At 34.8% G+C, this 26083-nt stretch overlaps 1 protein-coding gene across 1 annotated transcript in view; it reads left to right on the top strand.

Annotated features, from left to right (window-relative positions):
* Window positions 1-26083, top strand: part of UNC13C (unc-13 homolog C) — a 371311-nt gene that overhangs the window by 33043 nt on the left and 312185 nt on the right. Inside the window, exon 5 of the mRNA XM_042941974.1 lies at window positions 723-864. Coding sequence (XP_042797908.1) covers window positions 723-864 — 142 coding nt within the window. The remainder of the gene's footprint in view (window positions 1-722; window positions 865-26083) is intronic.

Raw genomic sequence — 26083 nt, 5'->3', positions numbered from 1 at the left:
AACTCCTGAAGTTGCTTACAACATTAACAACAAGCGCATGCATGTTGTGTTAATGTTTACCAAGCGTCTTAACTTACTCATATGGCACTTATAAGATAAAGAAGCTTTTTATTTACTAGGTTGACTTGATCAATAGTGATAGCAAACTTGGAGTGATATGACTCTTGGTTTGGGTTCAGGTAACAATCTCATGGTTTATGAGATCAAGCCCCAAATCAGGCTTTCTGCTGACAGTGCAGAGCCTGTTTGGGATTCTCTCTCTCCCTCTCCCTCCACCCCTTCCACACTCATGCTGTATGTCTCAAAATAAATAAACAAACTTAAAAAAATAGTAACAGCAAGCTCATAAATAGAAGTAGAGTTTAAATTACGGACATTTGGATTATGTTGGATAAACTTTTGCATACTGTATGTGCATCATTATTTCTCTGTGTGTATGCAGTAATCTATATATAAGTATATAGCTGATGTGTATATGAAAGTGTATGTATATAGTTAATATTAATTACAAGCAAAAGCAAATATTCAAGGAAGGTTTTAATACTTAGCATTTTAATTATTACATTAAATATCTTTTTAAGTCCTAATGTTCATAATAGAAGCACTGGACGTGCATCTGTAAACCCAGTGTACAATGTGTTAGAAAATGCTTCATTATAAATAGTCCCTTTTTTTGTTTGAGGAAATCTTTATATTAAAATGTCCATTTTGGCTTATTTCAGTGGTTTCTGCACAAGGCTTGCAGGCAAAAGACAAAACAGGGTCTAGTGACCCATATGTTACTGTTCAAGTTGGAAAGAACAAAAGAAGAACTAAAACCATTTTTGGAAACTTGAATCCAGTATGGGATGAGAAGTTTTATTTGTAAGTACATAGTGTGAAAATATTATGCTTGTTAATGCATTTGGGAATAAATTTAGTAGAGGCATGCTAAATATAGAAGCAATAAGTATCTCATACTACCTATGCAAAAAATATAAAAAGATTGTTATGAAGTCACTTAATACTCTTATATTCTTTATTCTTTATCTTTGGAAGCAAGTGAGTAAAAAGAGTATTTCAAACAAAAGGTGGCATGGTTGGGGTGACTTTACAGGAGAAAAAGGAATAAATAATTTTGTAACTTGGGTTGACCCAACTCAATGAGGAATTTACTGGCTTGATTGACCAATATTTTGACGTCTGAAGATTTATGTCTAAAGGCAATAGATTTGGGCAGGATTTGGCCCATCCCACCTACACCATGATGAAATGGTTGATGATAACTTTTACAACCTCTCATTATCTGAGAGGTCATTTATTTTTAAGCGTCTTATATTTTACACTAAACAGCAAAAAGTTATTTTTCTGATATGGGTTCTTTTCTTTCTAGAGACATAAAATTACTTCCACTTAGCATTTGGTAGAAATGAAAATTCCTAACCCTGAATTTAAGGACAGTCATTTCATTTTCTTTCCTCCTTTCTGTGCTGATGGTTTAAACATGGATCTTGTTAACATGCTAAGTAGGTGAACTTAACACCTCCAGCTTGTTTGGGAATATAGGCAATAGTGAGTAAGAAATGAAAAGCTCTTCTTGTGTATATGGGCTGATGAGGGAAATGTTCAGAAATAGACTTGGGAAGTTTGTTGGGACTAAATAAAAGTGGGTGCTATAGAATGAGTTTGGATGGTTCCTCCCTTCACACTGATAGAAGGAACCATTTTTATATTCCTTCATTTGTTAACAGAAGGCAAAAATCAATTGACAGTCATAATTTCAAGTTTCGAAAGCAGTAAAATAATGAATCAAGCAGGATAAGAGCAACAAAAAAGGACAGGATTATGGCAAACTTAAAGCAACTAACTCTTGGAAAAATAGTCTAATTCTAGAGTACTTTGCGTTAAAAATCCTCTTCATCCCCCTATTGCACCTATTCCAACTATTCACCCCCCTTTATCCCAGAATTCCAGACAACCAGTGATCTTTTTACTGTCTCCATAGTTTTGTCTTTTGAAGAACGTCAAAGGGTTGGAATCACACAGTATGTAACCTTTTCATGTTGGCTTTTTTCTCTTAGTAATAGACATTAAATTTCCTCCATGTCTTTTATATGGTTTGATAGTTCATTTCTTTTTAGCACTGAATTTTATTCCATTGTCTAGCTGTGTCACAGTTTATTTATCTGTTGACCTACTGAGGAACATCTTGGTTGCTTCCAAATTTTGGCAATTAAGAATAAAGCTGCTATAAACTTTCATATGCAAGTTTTGGTGTGAACATAAGTTTTCAATTCCTTTGAGCAAATGCCAAGAGGCATAATTGCTGGATTGTATGGTTAGAATATGTTTAGTTTTGTAAGAAAACCAGCAAACTGTCTTTTAAAGTGGGTGTACCATTTTGCATTCCCACCAGCAATGAATGACGGTTCCTGTTCATCTGAATCTTCTTTAGCATTTGGTATTGTTTGTGTTCCAGGCTTTGGCCATTATGATAGGTGCATCGTGGTATATTGTATTCACTGTCATTTCTCTGATGACTTATGATATGCAGCATTCTTTCAAATGCTTATTTGCCTTCTGTATATCTTCTTTGGTGAGGTTTTTATAAGAATTTTTAAAGAAGAGGTGTTTTTTTTTTTCTAATTACTGAGTTTTAAAAGTCTTTGAAGTTTTGGATAATAGTCCTTTATCACATGTGCTTTTTGAAAATATTCACTTCTTATTCCCTTTAAATTGTCTTTCTCTACTTCACTTTTTAACACATGCACAACTTAAAACTGTTTTGATGTCCTTGACTGCCAATTCTAACATCTCTGTCCATTCTTAGTAAGTTGTGCCTGATAGATTTTTCTCTTCATTATGTGTCATATTTTCCTGCTGCTTCACATGCCTGGTAACTTTATATAGGATGCCAGATTGCAAAAATTACCTTGCTGGTTGATGGATATTTCTGGCATCCTATAAATATTTCTGAGCTTTGCTGTGAAAAATAATTAAGTTACATGGAAACAGTTTGGGGTTTTTTTTTGGATGTTGCTTTTAGAATTTGTTAAGTTGAAATGAAATAGTGCTCAACTTTGGGCTAATTATTCCTCAATACTGAAGCAAGACTCTGCTGTGTAGTTTCCCCCCTGACTCATGAATAATAAATTTTTTAAGTCTTCCAGGTAGAAACAAGCGCTATTTCTGGTGTTGGTCAGTGCTGGGCACTGTTATTTGTAATTCTTTTGATGCCTCTTACCTGGGCCTTGAGTGGTTTCAATATGTCTTATCATGACTTACTTGATTACTCAAGAGGAACCCTCTGCAGATTGTCAAACTTTTCCTTCTGTTCAGTTCTTTTTGACATTATGCCTGTGGCCTATAGCTGCCTTGGTCTTCCTGGATTTTGGCTCTGTGTTTTTCACTCAGAGTCCAGTGGACTCCACCTGAGTTCCTTCTCCTTGCACAGTGACCTGAAAACCACCTCAAGGCAGTTAACTGAAGTAATCATAAGGCCCACCTTATTTGTTTTTTGTTTCCTTGGGATCACTGTCCTTTCTTGGCATATCTCCAGTATATTAAAAACCATTCACTTTGTCCACTTTTTGGTTTTTTGTGTGGGAAGGTATCTCAAGTCCATTATTCCCTCTTGACTAGAATTAGAAAGTCTGGAAATCTGAATTTAATTGATAAGTAGAATTAAATAAAACAGTATGAGAGTCAACACAAGACATGTCAAGCAACAGCCAAGTTCTAGAGAGGTTTTGTCCATAGGTTGCCAGTTATGTGTGTGAAATAAAGCATCCATATAAAGGAATACAATAGTATAAATACTTATTGTAATATTTTAATACTGCAAGGGGTTCCCTTGAGAAATCAGCTGAATAATGTAATGATAAGTGCATACATGTGAGAACACTACCCAAGAACAAGATAAGGACTATCCAGAAGGTCTAGGTGTGCCTGCCCGATGCTCATCCAGGTCAGGAATTGAGTTTGTTCCCACCAGACAAGATAGAAAGTCTCATAATTGACGGGGCATGTATACAGAAGAGTATACTGGAATAGACAGTTGAGACAAGAATTATCTGTATTTGGGGGAAGTTTTCACTGTACTGTATGCCTTTGGTTTTTATTTTGAGAAGATGCATTATCTACAATGGCAATAACAATATATCTATTTTTTAAGCAACACTATTTTCAAGGAAGGAGAAATTCAAATTCAAACCCATTGCGCTCTGCTGTTCATATCATATATATATATATATATATATATATATATATATACACACACACACACATATAATTTGCATAATATTTTCAAAATATTTTTTGCTCTACAGACTATGTGTGAGTGTTAAGTTATACTCACACATGTTTTCTATTTGTCCCATCTAGAATACCAAAAACAAATGCCTAAATTTTCAGCAGTAAGTCTTTTTGTTGCTGGTTTCTAGAACTCCACCATTCCATTCATAATAGTGAGTTTCTACATTGCTGGTTCCAGAAAATATTATTTTGAATTTACCTGTGCATGCTTTCATTTTACCATGAAAGGCATGAGAATTTCAAATTTATCTTCTTTTATAAGGAGTTTTCTTTTGCAGAAGAAAATGAGTTCATATTGAATTTATGTGAAGATTTTGAAAAATGCATATAAATCATAGATGAGCTCATCCATGCCTCCCACTACCTTGACAGTTCTGCCCTGTGAACTGGAGTGTAAAAACGTGTCCTGACATTCTGAAAATAGGATATCTTATGAATAGTATGGCTATAGTTTGCATTTTGGGTAATTAAATTCTAAGCTTTAGCTTTTTCACTATGAAAAATAGTAACAATCTATACCTCACAGGATTGTCCTATTGAGATTATGTGTATAGATTTCATGGCGCTTGGTGAGCATTAAAAATGGCAGTATCATTATTATTAATTGTAATTATTAGCATTAATAACATAATCACATCCCTTGTGGTAAGATTCAGGACTTTATAGCAAACACGGCAATAATGTTTTCATGTCAAAAAAATGTCTTCTGAATAGTGAGGCCAAGAGAAGACTAATGAACAAAATGCTGTAAAAGGAAAGTATTACTGAAAAGAATTAGAGAACTAAAATTAGCACAGATCTGAGAGATTGTTTTAGTCAACTCCCTCATTTTAGTGAAAAGACTATTAGGTAGGTTATAGTAGAGCCAAGACTATAAAGCAATCCCCTGTTCTGAAGCCACAAAGAAGATGCAAGTAAAAATAAAGAGGAGTATTTTTTCTGACACCTAAACTATTCTCTTGGGAAAAGTCCTTTGACCTGAAGAAGGCAGGCACTCACAAGGCTGATAAGATGAAAATGAAAATGAAGTAATTTTTCAAACTTTTTTTGTTTGAAAGTTTAATAACCCCTCATTAATGGCAATCTGATACTCTCAAGAGATTAATGCTAAGTAATTTCTATTTTAATTTTACCTCTCTTACCTTGAGTTAAAAAAAGAAGTTTAAAATTTTAATCTTCATAAGACTATGGATGTTGTATGAGTTAAGAATGGGGCACTCTAGAAGGTTTCTGCCAAGAACAGAGGCATGACCATTTGAGCCCTTGCAGAAATACAGGTTAGGAGGGGTTGTAAACACATACAAGTTTTAAAGCATCATATGGCTATTAATTAAAATAACCTATATGAAAGTGCTTTGAAATGATAAAGTATTACATAAATCTAAGGTGCTTGTTATCTTTGCTCTTTGATCCTAGTAAGTTGTATATTTGATCATTTCATAATTAATTATGACATTTGATATTATTTTCCTATGCTATAGTTAATGAAATGTTTTATGCTTATCACAAATCATTTCCCCAGGAGGAAAAGGTGTAAGTTTCTTCCAGTGGATTTTAGAGAGAAAATGGCAGTATAATCTGCCTATTTGAATAAAATTTTGGAGTTAAGAGGGTTACATTTATGTTATGTAGATACTATTCTTTCAAGACTCTATGGTTGATAGTTGGTGCTTTGTTTTTGCTAAATTATAAAATGAAAACAAAACTTCATGCTGACTCCCTCCTATAGGGAAGCTAGCAGACATGTGTTATTTTTTAATTAATTAAAGTTTTTATCTAATTTTTAGTTAGCATATAATGTAATATTAATTTTAGGTGTATAATATAGTGATTCACAATTTTCATATATCACCTGGTGCTCACCACAAGTACTCTCCTTAATCCTCATCATCTATTTTACCCATCCCCCACCCAGTTCCCTCTGGTAACCATCAATTCTCTATGGTTAAGAATCTGTTTCTTGGTTTCCCTCTCTCTTTCTTTTTTTCCCTTTCTTCATTTCTTAAATTCTACATATGAGTGAAATCATATGGTATTTCTCTTTCTCTGATTTATTTCACTTATCATATTACCCTTTAGCTCCATCCATGTCATTTGCAAATGGCAAGATTTCATTCTTTTTCATGGTTGAATAATATTCCATTGTGTGTATGTCTCACATCTTTATCCATTCATCAGTCATCGGACACTTGGGCTCTTTTCTTATTTGGCTATTGTATAGATTGTTATACACATCAGGAAACATGTATCATTTTGAGTTAGTATTTTTGTATTCTTTTGGTAAACGCCTAGTAGTGCAAATCCTGGATCATAGGATAATTCTATATTTAACTTTTTAGGAAACTCCATACTATTTTCCAGAGTGGCTGTACCTGTTTGTGTTTCTACAAACAGAGCAAGAAGGTTCCCCTTTGTTAGTTATTTTTTTTTAATTTGTATTAAAGAATTATTGTAATTTTTAAAAAATGATTATTATTTACTTTTGAGAGAGAGAGAGAGAGAGTCAGAGTGTGAGCAGGGGAGGGGTAGAGAGAGGGAGACATAGAATCTGAAGGAGGCTCCAGGCTCTGAGCTGTCAGCCCAGAGCCCAATGTGGGACTCAAACCCACCATTCGTGAGATGATGACCTGAGCTGAAGTCCAATGCTGAACCAACTGAGCCACCCATGTGCCCCTAAAAAATTATTTTAATAACATAGTCTAGTCAACACAATGCCTGTGGTAGGAGTACAAACATATTCCCATTACTTATGGTGGTGTTGAACAGGCACAGCAATGGTGTTTAAACACCTTACTTATGTAATTGACTAGACAACCACCTCCACTTGCTTAGTGGATATCAAATTCCACCCACATTTCCTAAGTGCCCATTTATGCAAATCGCTGTACTTACAAGGCCAGTGGAAAGTACTGACTTGAAGAGTGACTTCACATTATACCAAAAAGCCATCTAGACTACAACTTGATAAACTTAAGTTCCAGAACTTTTCTGGATAAACATGCCTCTTGACATCCAGAAGCCCTTTAGCCCCTCTGAATCTGTTTCACCATGGACAGTGTGCAAAAAAATTACTCCCTACCTTTAGTCAATAAAATTTCTTTTAAGAGACACTGTACATGCAGACTCATAACATGTAAGCACTAGAAACTCATAAAATTGTTGTTTAGAAAGGCGTAATTGCCTTGATCCATTTGAAGAATGTCAGCCATGTTCAATTTACAGCTAACCAGATACGGGGCACACAGGGTGCCTCAGGCCCATGGCTCTCCACCTTTTCATGTGCTGCTCAGCTGAGGGCTGAGTAGGAATTAAGCATAAACCAAGCTCTATAGGAGATAGCTTATTTAAATACTACAATTAAATACAAATATCTCCATAGCACAGCAGATCAGTATTTTAAAATGACAACCTGCATGTGATCAGTGATTTGATTTATTGCCTAGATCACTAGCACAGGTCTTTTCTGGGCTACTTGGAAAAGGAATATTTCCTCAGTTGTCTGTGCTAGCTTACAACAATGGTGTTAACATCAAGAAGTCATTTGTCAGGAAGATTGTTCCATAACTGTCTAAAGCAAAGAGTTTAGTCACACTTTGTGGGATTAGAAGTTCGTTTACTAATCATTGTCTATATTGTGAGTATGCCTGGCAGTAGGGAGATACAATAACCAGTACTGCCTTTTACTTAGTAAATGAGATTGAGCCATTACCCATCCACACAGCAGAGTCAGTAGAATATCTTTACTTTATCACTGCTTCATACCAGAAACTAAGGGTTTTGTAATAAGGAGAGGAAGAGTATGTGGAAACAGATTTGGGCTGAAGTCACTGAAGTGTGAACTTAAGGTCTCCAAAGAGAGTTGATTGCCAGTCAACAAACACTAAAATTTCAGATCAGGACAGATACTTGGAGATAGCACTGTGATAGTCCATAGGCCAAGGTATAAAAGGCCTTGTACTTAGTTGCAAACTGAGAATTAAATAGAATTTAAACACAATCCCCCAAATCTTGAGGAAGCAGTTGGATTAAAAACAGCAAACCCTTGGGGGCAGTGAGAACTATTCTATAAGGGTGCTATACTTAAACTAGTCTATGGAAAAGGGATTATTTTGAAACAGATTTTATTACACAGACACAGAAAGCCCCTGCAGGAATCCAGGAAAAGGCAAACAAGAACTCCAAAATGGCAGCAGTCAATATGCTCTTTTTTTCCTCTCTGTTCTCTGACAGTTTGTTCATCTGTATCTGTTTTTCCCTGTCTCCGCTTATTTCTCTTTTCCCTCCATTTATCCTGCCACTCTATCCCTCCTGCTCTCCCTCCCACTTCTCTTTTTTCTTCCTTCTCTCCTCCCTACTCTGGTCTGATTCCTGATCACTATTAAATAGCTTTTCATATCATTAACTTCGATGTGGTCCATAATGGCCTTGGCCCTGTGGCCATGTGTCTCTCAACTCTAGCACTCAAGAGTTTTTGCCAGGAAGGTTCCTTGCATTTTAACCAATTAGTCCAATTCATCTTTATAAAATAAAGCATACAAGTTATGTGTTATTGGTCAGTATGTGATAAGAACACCTTACACCCATCAATTGTGCTTTGTGTGAGGAAGGGAAGGAGGAAAATCCTGGTGGTCTCCTGGTGACTAATTTGGCTTTGTAGGTTAAAGCAATTGCCCCTGAGTAGACTATATCTAGTCAAGGCACCAGAACCATCTGGATCTTTCAAGTGCTTTTGAGACCAAAAGATTACAATTCCAGTCAACCTCTACTTGGTTCTTCCTCCCACTTCTTGGGTGCACCCCATGTGTAGACCAACCATTTTGAATGCAGGAAAAGAAGATCACCATGATAGTCATATTTTGCCAAAATGGAAGTTTGCAGATCTCTAATGACCCAGAACAATAAAGTGAAAATTTGATTTCCTGGGCATTTTTTTTCAGTACCATATCTGACAATCTTTAGGGAAATAATTCACCTTGATACTACAGACACTGAGGTAAATATGAAAGATGATTACTTCTCCTAAAGATCCCCCCTCCCCCCCCCCCTTATCAGCTGGGGACAGAGAGAGTCCATCCTTAGAAGTTAGGAGAGAATGGTCAAGTCTGCCTGGTGTTGCTGCTTTGGCTAGCTTTGACAATAGAAGAGTTTTTTTTTTTTCTAAATAAATGATATTTAAGTATGATAATATTTGAAAGCTGAACAAAAGAAGTTCTAATAGAGGGGTGCCTGGGTGGCTCAGTCAGTTGCGCATCTCACTTCAGTTCAGGTCATGATCTCACAGCTCGTGAGTGGGAGCCTCATGTCGGGCTCTGTGCTGACAGCTCGGAGCCTGGAGCCTATTTCGGATTCTGTGTCTCCCTCTCTATCTGCCCCTAACCCACCTGCATCCTGTCTCTGTCTTTCTCAAAAATAAACAAACATTTAAAAAAGTTTAAATGTATCTCACCACAGGACATTAAAAAAAAAAAAAAGTTCTAATAGGCAAGCGCCTTGTTGAAGAAATCTTAATGTTTAGGAAGGAGAATCTAAAACTCAAATTATTGAAAATATCATAATTATAGGCATTTATATTTGTGTAGCTATTTACTCTGTCTCCCTTCCTGTCACATATATTACACTTCACAATGCTTTACAAAGCATTGTTGTTATTGTCATTTTACAGATGAGAGGTCAATAGATAATTTCTAACGATTTTATCTAGCAAGTTGAGTAAAAGAACCAACACTCATTTTCTTCTATGACCACAGTAAAGGCCCTTTCCACGCTATTTCATTCAGTTATGAGGATCATTTGTTCAAACCAATCACACAAAGAGAACCATGGAAAAGTCAGTATAAAACAATCCCACATGAGAACAAGATATGGAAATGGAGATATGGAAGCTATTTAAAACAAAAACAAAAAAAAGACAAACCTAACTTCTATAAACTAAACATACAATGTACAAAATGAAAAGTACACTGATTAGGAATGATAAATTAAGTATTACAGAAGAAAAGACTATTAAGGATATAATGATAGCAAAATAGAAACACAGAAAAAGTAAAAAATATATAGAGCAATGAGACCATTTAAAGCACCCAAAACCATGTAATGGGAGTATTCTAAAGGACAAAGAAGAAAGATCGGTACAGTAAAAAAAAAAATTGAGGAGATAATAGCCATTTGTTACCAAGTTAGATCAAAAGTAGAAACCCATAGACTCAAGAAGCTTAACCTCTAGCATAAGAAAATGAAAAAAAAAAATTACACTAAGATGCATCATCATCACATTATTCAAAACCAGGGGAGAAGAGAAAATCTTGAAGGCTTCTAGAGAAAAAAGACACATTATATGCAGAGTAAGATAAATAAAGATGGCAGCATACTTCTCATAAGAAATGATGTTAGTAATAATTGAGTAGGACAAAAACTGTCAAAGTAGAATTCTATACCCAGAGAAAATACCTTTCAAAACCAGATGTGACAAAATAATTTCTAGGGCAAAATAAAGGCTTTTTCAGAAATAGGAAAGCTGAAAGAATTCCTTTCTTTCTGACCTGCGCTGTAAGAAGTGTTAATGAAAGTTATTCAAACAGAAGAAAAGTAATACTAGATGAAAATGTAGATTTATATAAATGCATAAAAAGAAATAAAGAACATTGGCCAATATTAACTATATTGACAAATATAATAAACCATTATGATATTTTGATTTATTGAAAAGATTACTCCGTATTTAAATAATAACTATTACTTGCTCATGTAATAATTAAAATATATGGTAATTGCAGAAAGATTAAAAGGATATGACACTGATTGTAGATTGTGATAATTTATTTTAATTTTTTTTCCTAAATTTATTTATTTATTTTTAGAGAGTTGGGGAGGGGCAGAGATAATCCCAAGCAGGCTCTGTGTTGTTAGTACAGAGCCTGACATGGGGCTTGATCTCAGGTAGTGTGAGATCAAAAGTCAGAAACTTAACTGACTGAGCCACTAAAGCACCCCTATTTGATGATAAATTAAAGGTGTGTACTATAAAGTCTGTCCACTAAAATTATAGAACAAACATAATATAGTTAATATACCAACAAAATAGATAAATTTTAATTATAAAAACTACTCAAAATCCAAAACAGAAAAAAAGGGAAAAGTGGGTTAAAAAAAACTAACAGGAAAATTAAAAAATAGCAAGATGATAGATTAAGACTTAACCATTTCATTGATCAAATTCAATGTGAAAAGTCTAAACACTAGTTTTAAAAGGCAGAGATTGTCATATCGAACAAAAAAGCAAAGCCCAACAATATCCAGCCTAAGAAATACATTTTAGATATATGAAGACACAAATAGGTCTATTTCTTGTGCGTCTGCTGTTTAAAACACTTCACCCAAGAACAGCAGAATACATATTATTTTGAAAGGCACACAGAACATTTGCAAGGATAGGAAATAAATATATGAAAACATGCTCAATGTCATTAATCATTCAGGAAGGCAAAACCACAATGAAACACCATTCCATAATTAGTAGAAGAATAAGTTGTCTCCTTTTTTCTCTGCCTTTTTAAAAAAAATATACCTTATTGTCAAGTTAGCTAACATACAGTGCATACAGTGTGCCATTGGTTTCAAGAGTACAGTCCCGTTATTCATTGCTTACGTACAACACTCACCCACTGCTCATCCCAACAAGTGCTTCCTCAATGCCCATCACCCATTCCCTCCCTCACCCTGCGTCAACCCTCAGTTTGTTCTCTGTATTTAAGAGACTCTTATGTTTTGCCTTCCTCTCTGTTTGAAGCTATTTTTCCCCTTATCTTCGCCATGGCCTTCTATAAAGTTTCTCACATTCCACATATGAGTGAAAACATATGATATCTGTCTTACTCTGACTGAATTATATCACTTAGCATGGTACCATCCAGTTCCAACCACATTTTTGCAAGTGGCAAGATTTCGTTCTTTCTCATTGCCAAGTGTATATAAAACACATCTTCTTTATCCATTCGTCCATTGATAGGGTATCATGTGCCCCTATGAATCAGCACTTCTTTATCTTTTGGAAAGATTCCTAATAGTGCTATTACTCAGGTGTATGATATTTCTATTTTCAATTTTTTGAGGACCTCCACACTGTTTTCAGAGTGGCTGCACCAGTTTGCATTCCCACCAACAGTGCAGGAGGGTTCCCATTTCTCCATGGCCTGGTCAACCTCTGTTGTTGCCTGAGTTGTTAATTTTAACCACTCTCACTGCTGTTAGGTGGTATCTAATTGTGGTTTTGATTTGTATTTCCCTGATGATGCACGATGTTGAGCGTATTTTCATGTGTCTGTTGGCCATTTGGATGTTTTCTTTGGAAAAGTGTCTATTCATGTCTTCTGCCCATTTCTTCACTGGATTATTTGTTTTTCAGGTGTTGAGTTTGGTAAGTTCTTTATAGATTTTGGATACTAACCCTTTATCTGATATGTCATTTGCAAATATCTTCTTTCATTCCATTGGTTGCCTTTTAGTTTTGTTGATTGTTTCCTTTGCTCTGCAGAAGTATGTATGTATGTATGTATGTATGTATGTATGTATGTATGTATTTTGATGAGGTCCCAGTATCTCATTTTCACTTTTATTTCCCTTGCCTTCGGAGATAGTTCAAGTAAGAAGTTGCTGTATTGGAGGTCAAAGAGGTTGTTGCCTGTTTTCTTCTCTAGGATTTTGATGATTTCTTATCTCACATTTAGGTCTTTGATCCATTTTGAGTTTATTTTTGTGTATGGTGTAAGAAAGTGGTCCAGATTCATTGTTATGCATGTTGCTGTCCAGTTCTCCCAGCACCATTTGCTAAAAAGACTGTCTTTTTTTCCATTGGATACTGTTTCCTGCTTTGTCAAAGATTAGTTGGCCATACATTTGTGGGCCCAATTCTGGGTTCTCTATTCTATTCCATTGGTCTATGCGTCTGTTTATGTGCCAGTGCCATACTGTCTTGGTGATTACAGCTTTCTGCAATTGCAGTCTGCAATTCCAGACTGCTAAAGTCTGGAATTGTGATGCCTCCAGCTTTGGTTTTCTTTTTCAATGTTACTTTGGTATTTAGAGTCTTTGGTGGTCCCATACAAATTTTAGGATTGTTTGTTGTAGCTCTGAGAAGAATGCCAGTGCAATTTGGTTGGGATTGCATTGAATGTGTAGATTGCTTTGGGTAGTATCGACATTTTAACGATATTTGTTCTTCCAATCCATGAATATGGAATGTTTTTCCATTTCTTAGTGTCTTCTTCAATTTCTTTTATAATTTTTCTATAGCTTCCAGCATACAGATCTTTTACCTTTTGGGCTAGGTTTATTCTTAGGTATTTTATGGTTCTTGTTGCAATTGTAAATAGGATCGATTTCTTGATTTCCCTTTCTCTTGCTTCATTATTGGTGTACAGAAATGTAACTGATCTCCGTACATTGATTTTATATCCTGTGACTTTGCTGAATTCATATATCAGTTCTAGCCTTTTTCTTTTTCTTTTTTTTTTCTTTTGGACCTGTCAACTATTATGACTGCATCTGATCTACTTGGAGTTGTATCTCACTTTCTTATTTTAGCAGTTGCTTTAGGATGTATAGTATATATCTTTAAATTATCACAATTAACTTATCAGTGATATTATACTTCACATGCAGTATAAAAACCTTATAATAGTACACTTCCAGTTGTCTCCTTTAGACCTTATGCTTCTGTTGCCCAGTATTATCATGAATGAGGAGGAGCTGGAACTCTTTGGCAGGTGAGAATCTAAGGTGGTACAGCCACTTGGGAAATCCCATTAGTTTCTTAAAAAGAAAGATTCATGCACAAATATTTATAGCAGATTTCTTCGTAATAGATAAAGACTAAAAAAACAAATTTTCATTAATAAGTGAACAGGAAAGCAAGTTGTGGCATATATACTTTGGCTGTAATACTACTTAGTATTGGAAAGAATTGAACTATTGGTATACACCATGAATAAATCTTAAGTTAACTAAAGGAATTTAAAAAAAGTGTACAGTTTTATTCATTTTTTATATAATTATAGAAAAATAAAAATAGAAACTAATACCAAACCAGCACTATAAGACATTAGGTTAGTGGTTGCCTGGGGAGTCAGAAAGGGAAAGGATAAGAGGAATTGACTTCAAGAAGTCCAAGAAAGCTTTTGGAGGTGATGGATATGTTTTTTTTTTGTTTTGTTTTGTTTTGTTTTTGTTTTTTGTTTTTTAAGAGAGAGTGAGAGAATGTTAAGCAGGCTCCACCCTGAACAGAGAGTCTCTGAGTCCAAGAGCCCAGATATGGGGCTGAATCTCCTACGACCCTGGGATCATGACCTGAGGTGAAAAGTGGGAGACTTAACCAACTGAGCCACCCGGCTGCACCAGATGTGTTAATTCTCTTGACTGTGGTTGTGGTTACGTGGGCGAATACATTTGCGAAGATCTGGTAAATTATACATTTTAACTGCCAGTTTTACCTCAATAAGCTAAAAATCCAGTGACAAAAATTAATTTCATCCTTCTGTTAATAATCAGTACTCCAGGGGCACCTGGGTGGCTCAGTCGGTTAAGTGTCTGACTTCAGCTCATGTCATGATCTTGCGGTTCATGGGTTCAAGCCCTGCGTCAGGCTCTGTGCTGTCAACTCAGAGCCTGGAGCCTGCTTCAGATTCTGTATCTCCCTCTTTCTCTGCCTCTCCCCTGCTCACACTCTGTGTCTCTCTCGTTTCAAAAATAAACATTAAAAAAATCTTTTTTTAATAAAAATCAGTACTCCATTAATTATGCATTTACACTCTACAATTCATGATACAGAATTTCTCTTCTACAATGATGGTGATGACAACGATCATGTCTGTGACCGCCATCACTACCATTCCTTGTGTTCTGCCTGTTTATCGTTTACAGTGTTCTACACGTTTAATAGCATTTAAATTCTAGAAGCAACTCCGGGTCATTAGGCATTTCTACACATTTGCAGCTGAAAACAATGAGTCTCAGACTTTGTTGAAGTTATAACTTGTACAGCCAGCCTCTGCCTTTTTCTCTAAGTACTTGACTCTCTCACTAGAGGTTCCTGGAGGGGCTAAATTGGTACATACTACTGTTGTAAATTTTTCATAGCTTATTGATTTTTATATATAATAAGTCATTACTCAAAAATTGTGACATCTTAGGCACATCCACTTGCACTGATGGTATTTTCCTAGTAGTTACACAACATTTTAGATCATTTTTGTTTTAGTCCATAATGATTTCCATGTCTTTTATGTACATTAGTGTTCTCTTTGCACTTATATTTTGAGCTCCTTGAGGGAGAGGATCTCCTAAAATGATGTTGGGTAAAAAATAAACCTAAAAATATTTTTTCTAAAGAATATACTTAATAATTATTTTCAAATGATAATTTCTGAAGTTAATTTCTTACCAATGAAAGTGTCTTTTATAAACTTTTTTTTCATTTTCACTATTTCTTAACCCCAACTTCTTCCTTCTTACTGTTCCTCCAGTGACATTTTTTCCCCAAGAAGTTCCAAAGATTTTTCTTCTCTGTGTATGCTCCTTGAGAATTATTTAGTGAACTTAGACATTTTTTTTTTAGTATTTGCGGTATCTGTTTTCCTGCCTGATGAAAATTCTATAAATGTCCTTAGCCTTCATAATAAGCTTGTTATTTTCTTTCAGTTATGTGTCTATCTGACAAACTTTGCTGCTTTTGAATTGAATTGGACCTGAAGGGACAAAAAGTACAAAATGAATTTTTATTTGGTTAGAGTGAAATAAGCAGTGAAAGTAACCTCTTGAGCTTTTTGTTTTGACTAGATCGTGTTATCCTTTTTCACTCTTTCCACACAGAAGTAAGGATAAAAAAAAAAACACACACACACAGGGTGGAAAATTACCACGAATTCTGTGGGAACATTTAGCATACCTCAAGATGATATCCAAGGATCTTTCTGACATCATACATTTATTACTTTATGAAAGTTTACTATTGACAGATAATTAAGTATGTGTGTTTGGAAAATTCCATCAAAAAAAGGAGACAGTGACTTTATTTTTTTAACACTACTAACATAAGATTTATATTTAAAGTTATTTAAAGTCTTATTCTTTAATGCTTAACTATTTAATGCGTAATTAAATATTTAATTGTAAACTATTGCTCATTTATACCTTGCTTTGTTCCAAGGAGAAATTGAAGCAACTAATCCAGTTTTATTTTTCAGTTGTGTATTCAGTCATTAGGATTGAAAAGAAACTAAATGATTTGAACACAAAATATTTTGCAATATAGGAGTAAAGTTGTGGAGAAAATGGTAAATTGAGGGAAAATTAAGTTGATACATTTGTGCACTGGCTTTTCCGAGAGCTCAGAGGTTAGAAAGTATTTCTAAAAACAGCTAGTAGCCATGTACAATCAGGAATAGTGAGTCCTTCTAGAAGACTTTTTATGTACATACCAGGAATTTGTGCAACATGCAAGTCAAGAGTAACACATATTTGTGAATGCTATCTGCCAACCTGGTTAACTCCTCACTGACTTTCTCATCTGGCGGTGACCTTACATCTGTGACTGTTTTGCCTAGCTTTTACTATTCACCCCCCTCCTTTTTTTTAATTCTTAAACTCTATTCTTTTTTCACCCCTTATTTAAAATCTAATTTTTAAAAAATTTACTGCCCCTTAAGAGTATGGATCTTACCTTTCTAGAACCCACTAAACTCCTTAACAGCCAGAAGTTTTGAAGGTCTTCCACTTTGGGGTCAAATGTCAGGACAATAAAATTCCCACATGAGCTTAAAATCTTTGTATTTTTTGACTAGACAAAATTAATCTACTGTTGCATTGGAGGAGTGGGTTGGGAAAATCCTTGAAGAGTAGATGAGTTGCTTGTAAAGCATTTATGATAATATTTTAGTGATCTCCTCTGGGATCGATGCCATTCTCAAGAGAATCAAATTTAGTAAATCTTGAAGATCTCCACAGCTTTCTCAACTGCATTGTTAAATTATCTGGTAATTAATTTGCCCTCCCAGGAGCACCTGGCTGGCTCTGCTGGTAGAGCATTGGACTCATAATCTCGGGATTGTGAGTTCAATCCTGTGTTGGGTATGGAGCCTATTAAATAAATACATACATACACAGTACCCTCCCATACCTCTCTTAATTGCTTCAGTATCTTGATTAATATTCGGGCAAGTTTTTGTGAATGCACTAGTTGTTTTTATTTATTTTTTATTTCTTTAATCTTACCAAGTACAAACTAGGATACAAACAAAACTTCATTATATAAAACTGTTTATTACTAGGTTGGGTCATATGAAATTGCTGATAGTCAACCCTTCTGACCTGTAGAAATGGCAACTTCATATGATTCAATTTAAAGTATCTTATACTAAAATTTTACCTGAATAATCAGTCTTAACTTTGTATCTGGGTGATAATGTTTTTGCATACTTTTGTTAAATTTTGTGTACAGTTGATGAAATTGGATTGTTTTATGTTTGTTATACAAAGTTTTGGAAGTTTGAAAACAGTCAAATGTTTGGCTAAATTTTTCTTCTAGCTGTTCATAATTACAAACATTCACCTTAAATTTTCAAGACACTTTGAGTTTTCATTTTAGTGATAAAGTGTAGCTAATGTAGATGCCCAAATATCACAGATGCTATCAGTTGCTTTGTTGTGTTTGTGCAGTGGCTTGTTATTTTTTTTTTCTTTTTGGATTTCATCTCTTGGTATTTTTTGTAGCATCCACCTCAAAAGAGTCCAGGGAGGACTGAAATATAACCAGTGTTACTATTTATGAATTCGTAAATGCAGTTACCCCATTCCAGATAGTTGGTTGAAGCTTAGATTTAAGTGGAAAAGCTAATTGGAATGTATGATTCCCAGACATTGCTTCTCTTCTTTTGCATTTTCTTAATGATCACTGCTGAAGTCTTCCTTAAACTGTGCTGTGTTGCTGATACTGGGAATGAGATGGCTGTTAGCTAATAGTATTTACCTAATTAGCTAATAGCAATTACCTGATTGCTGCTCCTGATTCAAGTGTAGTGTTCACATAAAGTCTGATCAGATGGTTGTTGTAACTGCAACTTGTTGCTGACCTTTCCATCATTGCTTTACAGTTTCGTGGGAGAAGAGAACTCATCTTTTCTAATAAAGGGTAATGGGGAGAATCTAAGAGAAAGGCAAGTTAGGTGCCATAGAAACTAATGCTCACTGATTCTGTTCTCCCCCGAGATAAATTCTGCCTATTTAGTTGAATCCTTTTTCTCTGGCCAGAAATAGTCATAAGCTCTGTAGAGGTCTCTTGGATATACAGGGTGTGAGAGGGGTGCAGAGAAGGGTACTTTTTATTAGTTTTTTTTCCCCACCTTTTCAGACATTTAATAAATAATGCACTGAATACAAATATATAATAACATGAATTATGCTCATTGCAGTGAAAATTGGTAAAAGGATGCTCAATCTTATTTTTTTAATTTTTAAAAATGTTTTATTTATTTATTTATTTGTTTGTTTGTTTATTTATTTATTTTTGAGAGAGAGAGAGACAGAGTACAAGTTGGGGAGGGGCAGAGAGAGAGGGAGACACAGAATCCAAAGCTGGCTCTGGTCTCTGAGCTGTTAGTTGAATAAGATTTTATTGCATTAGTATACATTGATTATTTAATAAATTTCCTATTCTGATAACCAGACTAATTATATGTTTTCCTGTTTCCTGTATCTGCAGTAACTTGTTCTTCTCTGTTAGAGGCAAATGATATTTATATGTTTGAGTCATAAAAGTAGCTGCATTCATTCCTTAGCTGTACTTAAAAACCTAAATGCCCAATATCATTCTAAGTGTTATATAAATAATCATCTTTAACAGATAATTATTGATATTCTAACTTTGTAGATTGGACATGGAGACTCAATGTAACTGCATAATTTGACCCAAATCATATTTCTAGTAAGTGGCTCAAATGAAATTTGTATCAGGTAGATATTTTTCTAAGCCTTTTTTATTATTCAATCAAGCCTAATACACTTTGGCCTTGAAAGTAAAATGAAAATGGCATAACTTCTCTGCATCACAGACCTTGGGGTATTGGAGCTATAATAAGATAACCACAAAACAATGGCAACATACACTCTTCCAGGACCTTTATAGTTGTATTATATTTTGCTTTACAAGTCGTTGACATACAGCTTCTTTATTTCAGGGAGAAGTAAGTTTAAGAAAAAAATGCATGTCACCACTAAAGTCAGACTTGGGAAGATGATGTCTGTATTCAAATGGCAAATAAATGTCAAGCACACATCTAAAGTGGACTTTATTTCTAACTTCAAACAAATGGTTCAATTTCAACTACATAATTGTGCCACGAATTTAAACATGAATATATTTGTAATGTTGAATGAGCTATCACAAGAGTATGATTACTCTTAACTGATATTTTATTTATTTTAGTTGACACACAATGGTACCTTAGTTTCCTGTGTATACCATAGTGATTCAACAACTCTGTGTGTTATGCTGTGCTCACCGGAAATGTTGCCATCATCTGTCACCATGTAACACTATTACAACATTACTGACTATATTCCCTATGCTGTGCTTTTTATTCCCATGACTTACTCCTTCCATAAATGGATGCCTGTATGTTCCACTCCCCTTCACCCATTTTGCCCATCTTCCCACAACCCTTTCCTCTAGTAGCCATCACTTTTCTTTATTTATAGGTCTGATTCTTACCATTTGTTTGTTCATTTGATATTTAGACTCCACATATGTGTGAAACCATACGGTATTTGTCTTTCTCAGTCTGATTTATTTTGCTTAGCGTAATACCCTCTCCATCTATCCATGTTATCTACATAGCATCTATCCATGTTATCTCAAGTGGCTTGATCTCATCCTTTTTAAGGATTGTGTAATATTCCATTGTGATATGTGTGCATATGTGTGTGTACATCTTTTTTTACCCATTCATCTATCAGTGGACACTTTGGTTGCTTTCATATCTTGGGTATTATAAATAAGGCTGCAGTGAACATAGGGGTCATGTATCTTTTTGAGTTTGTGTTTGTTTTCTTTGGGTAAACACCAAGTAGTGGAATTATTAGATAGTAGAGTATTTCTATTTTTAATTTTTTGAGGAACCTCCATACTGTTTTCCACAGTGGCTATACCAATTTACATTCCCACCAACAGTGTCCCTTTTCTCCACATAGTTAACAACACAGAAGAAAAAGCTTTTGCATTGTAAGGGAAACTATCAACAAAAGCAACCTACTGAATAGGAGAAGGTATTTGCAAATGATATATATGATAAGGGGTTAATATCCAAAATAGATAAAGAACTTATAAAACTCAACTGCAAACCCCACAAACAATTATGTTAAAAAATGGTCAGAGGAATTAAATGGACAATTTTCCAAAGAAAATACAGATGGCCAATAGACCCATGCAAAGGTGCTCAGCGTCACTAATCATCAGGGAAATGTAAATCAAATCCACAATGAGATATACCTTGTACCTGTCAGAATGGCAAATAGAAAAGACCAGAACTAATAAGTGTTGGTGAGAATGTGGAGAAACAGGAACTCTGTGATAATTCTTTTTTTTTTTTTCTTTCTCCAATAAGCAATTTTGAGTATTTGCTACAGGTATGAGGGATTAAAATATGAGAAAAAAGCCACAGAAACTCTCAGGGAAGTTTCATTCACAGATGATATTTCATCTGAGTTTTGAAAGACAGGTAAATGTTTATCAGGTACGGGAGTAGGGAAAGGAAATACTTGTCCTAAGAAAAACAATGAATAAAGTGAGCTTGGAAAAATACATGGTGCACCAAAGAAATGGTGAGTAGAAACCACACCCGTCTTAGATACACATTCTTATGCACATAAACATTTCTCCTATTTTTGAGAGTGCCATTTGGGCCTCCAGTTTTATACCTGCTATTTTTACTTGAAATACATTTGAGGTGTAACATTGTATGGATTTATGATGTTGAGCTATGTTCCTTCTATCCCTCCTTTCTTGAGGGTTTTTATCAAGAAAAGATGCTGTATTTTGTCAAGTGCTTTTTCTGTATTTATTGAAAGGATAATATGGTCCTTATCCTTTCTTTTATTAATGTGGTGTGTCTCACTAATGGATTTGAGAATATTGAACAAGTCCTGCAGCCCAGGAATAAATCCCACTTGATCTGAGTGAATAATTGTTTTAATGTACAGTTGAATGTGATTTGCTAGTATCTTGTTGAGAATTTTTGCATCCAGTTTCATGAGGGATATTGGCCTGAAATTCTTATTTTTAGTGGGGTTTTTATCTGGTTTGGGATCAAAAAGAATGAAATCTTGCTGTTTGCAACAATGTGGATGGATCTAGAGTGTACTATGCTAAGCAAAATAAGTCAGGCAGGGAAAATAAAATATTATATGATTTCACTCATATGTGGAATTGAAGAAACACGACAGATGAACATAGGGGAAGGGAAGGAAAAATAAGATAAAGCAAATAGAGAGGCAAACCACAAGAGACTCGTAAATACAGAGAACAAACTGAGGGGTGCTGGTGGGGTATTGGGTGGGGTTGGGATACATGGGTGATGGGGATTAAGGAGGGCACTTGTTGGGATGAGCACTGAGTGTGACATATAAGTTATGAATCACTGGGTTCTACTCCTGAAACCAATACTACACTGTATGTTAACCTGCTTACATTTAAATAAAGAAATTAAAAAAAAAACACATTATATGAATTTAAGGTGTATAATACCTTAATTTCATACATTAATATATTGTAATATTACTAATATGGTGTTAGTGCCTCTATCATATCACATAGTTATTTCTTTTTTTGTGGTGGGAATAATTATGATCTAGTCTCTAAGTACATTTGATGATTGTAATGTTGTCTGTATTCAGTCTACCATGCATTAGCTCTCCAGGACTCATTTATCTACTAGTTACAAGTTTGTACCCTTAAACAAAACCTCTCTTACTCTCCCAAACTCAGTCCCTGAATATCACAATTTTACTCTTTGTTTTTACTAGTTTATGCTTTCAGCCTCCACATATGCATATCATATATATCTTTCTATTTTCTGATCTCTGTCTTCCTAATCTCTCTTTCCACAGCAAAATGGGCAGTAACGTATTTGTCTAAAGTTTTTTTTTTTTTTTTGCCTTTATTATCCATTTATTTATTTATTTATTTATTTATTTATTTATTTATTTATTTATTTATTTTTGAGAGAGAGAATGAGTAGGAAAGGGGCAGAGAAAGAGAGAAGGAGAGAGGGAGGGAGAATCCCAAGCAGGCTCCATGCTGTCAGCACAGAGCCGGGTGTGGGGCTCAAACCCACAAACTCCAAGAACATGACCTGAGCATCAAGAGTGGGATGCTTAACCCACTGAGCCACCCAGTAGTGCCCTTCTTTTATTATCTTAACATCATTAGTTTTGATTAATTAATGCTAAAATTTTAATAGTATTTAATAATTCTTAAGAATACTAATTCTTGGGGCGCCTGGGTGGCTCAGTCGGTTAAGCGTCCGACTTCGGCTCAGGTCACGATCTTGTGGTCCGCGGGTTCGTGCCCCGCGTCGGGCTCTGGGCTGATGGCTCAGAGCCTGGAGCCTGCTTCCCATTCTGTGTTTCCCTCTCTCTCTGCCCCTCCCCCGTTCATGCTGTGTCTCTCTCTGTCTGAAAAATAAATAAACGTTAAAAAAAAAAAAGAAAAAAAGAATAATTCTTAGTATTTAATAAATAGTATTTAATAATTCTTAAGAATAATAAGAATAATTCTTATTCTGCAATATAGTATCTGTGGAGAAAACACTAGATATAAAATTAGAATACAAGACTTTGAGGTATTTGTTATCTAATTGTGAGGCTTGAAGGTAGGGCAGGCAAATGGGTGTATCTTACCAGGTAATCCTTTGCCTTTTGGTTCTGCGATCTGTGACATTTCAAGGGCTCTTTCAGGCAGTGCATGAATCCCTCTTCACCTCCTGTCCTTTTTTGGAAGTGCCACTAAAAATATAATTCATTTCTTGTTATTTTTATCTGCTTTGTCATTAATTTATAGAATGGATCTCCAATACTCTATTACTACAAAGAAAAACCTCATGAAAACTTCAGAGTAAAATATTAGGGGCTGTTATTTTGATCCTAATACCCATAACTTGTCCTTAATAAATGCAGGTGAGAAAAGTCGCTGTGCACTGTCCCTGGGTTTTGAACTTAGAATTTGTTCCTGTGCTATAATACACTTCAGAGGTAATAGGGTTGGGATCTTCCTTCAGTAACAAATGAGACATCAATATTGCAGTGAAAGTGGGCTACATAATTCATAATAAATCACTAAAAGGAAATGTGAACACTGAGTGTCTCACATTATTTCCATTTGGTGGGTCAGGGTTTAAGGAATTAAGATGTAACTAGAGAATTTAATTACTGTTTAAAAGGCTGCTGCTGCTGCTTTGCCTCGGGATGGCTCTTGCTGGTTTCTGGCTGATGATTTTCTCAGCCAATGTTCTGCCTTCCAGCCTGAGTTGAAGTGGGATTATTTACAATTACTAGATATTTTAAAGTACGCTTTTGTTGATTGTAAGAGATAAATATGAAAATAAAATACAAATTTTTTTGAATTCTACCACCTACATTTTGATATATACCCTTATAACTTGTTAGTGCATACGCCCACACATATTTACTCATATATATTTAGTCTCTTTTATTAAATGTTTCTATTAACCAAACTCAGTACAATACCATTTAAAATATTATAGAAATCTCATTTGCTACACTTAAAAGGTATGGCTATAATTTTATATAATTTTAATAGACATGATTTTTAATGTAACATCACTTCCTATTGGCTTTTTATGTGATATAATTGCCTCGAGAGATGTATTTTACTTTCTTCATTAGATCCAGTGCCATTATAGGTGCGGTTTCCGTTTAACAACTATTTGCTGATAAACTACATTAGTAATGACTTCCCATCAAAGTATGATTACTTGAGCAAGGGCGTGTTTTTCTTTGCATTGAATTTAGGCTTTATTAACTTTATAAAATTCATGGGCATCTGTGTAGGTAAAGCAGGTTTTCTCAGAATGGGTTAAACTCTGGTAATTTGAGTAAGGAGTGGGTTTTGTTTTTGTTTTTGTTTTGCTTTAGCCATTAGAGATGGATATTGGGCCATCTCCAGGAAACTCTAAATCTAAACATATTTGCACTGAAACCATTTGCAAAATTGGAATAAATAATTATAAAGAAATTAGTCATTTGGATGGCAGCCAAAAAAAATTGGCAAAACATTGATTGGCTCTACAGAGATATGGTACCTATGAATTAAAAACAAAACACAGACACACGCGCGCACACACACACACACACACACACACAAAATAGAGGTTAGAGCGGGGGAGCCAAAGCATAAGAGACTCTTAAAAACTGAACAAACTGAGGGCTGATGGGGGGTGGGAGGGAGGGGAGGGTGGGTGATGGGTATTGAAGAGGGCATCTTTTGGGATGAGCACTGGGTGTTGTATAGAAACCAATTTGACAATAAATTTCATATATTTAAAAACAAAAACAAAAACACAGACACACATAAAAATTCTGAGTCCTGGGGGGGGGAAATGTTTTCCTTTAATTTGGTAAGAAATAAAATATTGTATTCCCATGGAAACAAAACCAGTCTTTAACAATGAAAAACCATAAAATTGGACATATCATCCACTCTTTAAGAAGGGAATTATTTTTAAAGGAAAACCACAAAGCAAATGGCTCTAACAATATTCATTTTATTTTTCAAGTGTTTGTGCAGTAAAATATCTTATTCTTTGCTGATAAAAAAGCCAAATTCACAAACTGGTAAACTAAACTAGAAGTCTGGGTTAGATAAATAATCAGGTTGGATATGGTCTAGTGGAGAAAGATTTAATCAGACTATGCTTTTTCTCTTATATGTGACAGATTTTTTTTTCTTGTATGTAAAGATATTTCTCTTGCTGTCAAATTTTGTTTTCTTATGTGAGCCTGTCATTTCCCATCTTAAATGCAAAACTTTGTGTTTTCATAAAAGTCAGGGTTTGGGAAACACATTAAGTAGTTAAGAAATAGCATAAAACACAGCAAGTATAAAAATTAATTGTTTTAAATTGTATCCGAGGCAATCAAGCAAAAATGAACTTTATAGTTTTTTTAAATAATTTTCCTACTTAATTTGATTAGAATTTCATTTACTTTCACATTAAACCACAACTGTAGCTTAGTAAAAAGTGGTTTATTTCATGCAGTAGGAATTACAGGTATAGGGATTTGAGGGCTAATACAGTAACTGAATTATATTCCATCAAAGAACAAAGCTTATCCAGTTTTTTGTTTTAACATCTTTAGTGAAAGCTATTCTATATCCACATTCCAGAATAGTAAAAGAAGAAAATATAATAGACAAGACCAGAAGACTTGGGCTTATATTGGATTAAAAGGACTATGTCGAGTGGTCATTTCCAGTGACTAGGGAGGCTGAAGGACTTACATAAAAGTAGAAAAGGAAAAGGAGGGGTTGAAAGGTTGTTGAGTGAACATGTTTATAGTATCTGCCACCTTCTACCTCTTTGACTATTTAACATTTATATTCAACCTTTCTATCTCTTTATTTAATTTGAATAAAATGAATTCATCCTCACCCTTCCCAAGTAGGCAATCCCAAAATTGTATCCAGTTTCTGCAGTTAACTTGAAGTCCATGATGTCTGGGTAGTCTC

This window comes from Panthera leo, chromosome B3, assembly GCF_018350215.1.
Source record: "Panthera leo isolate Ple1 chromosome B3, P.leo_Ple1_pat1.1, whole genome shotgun sequence".
Classification (NCBI taxonomy): Eukaryota; Metazoa; Chordata; class Mammalia; order Carnivora; family Felidae; genus Panthera; species Panthera leo.
This window is presented reverse-complemented; position numbering and strand designations above follow the sequence as displayed.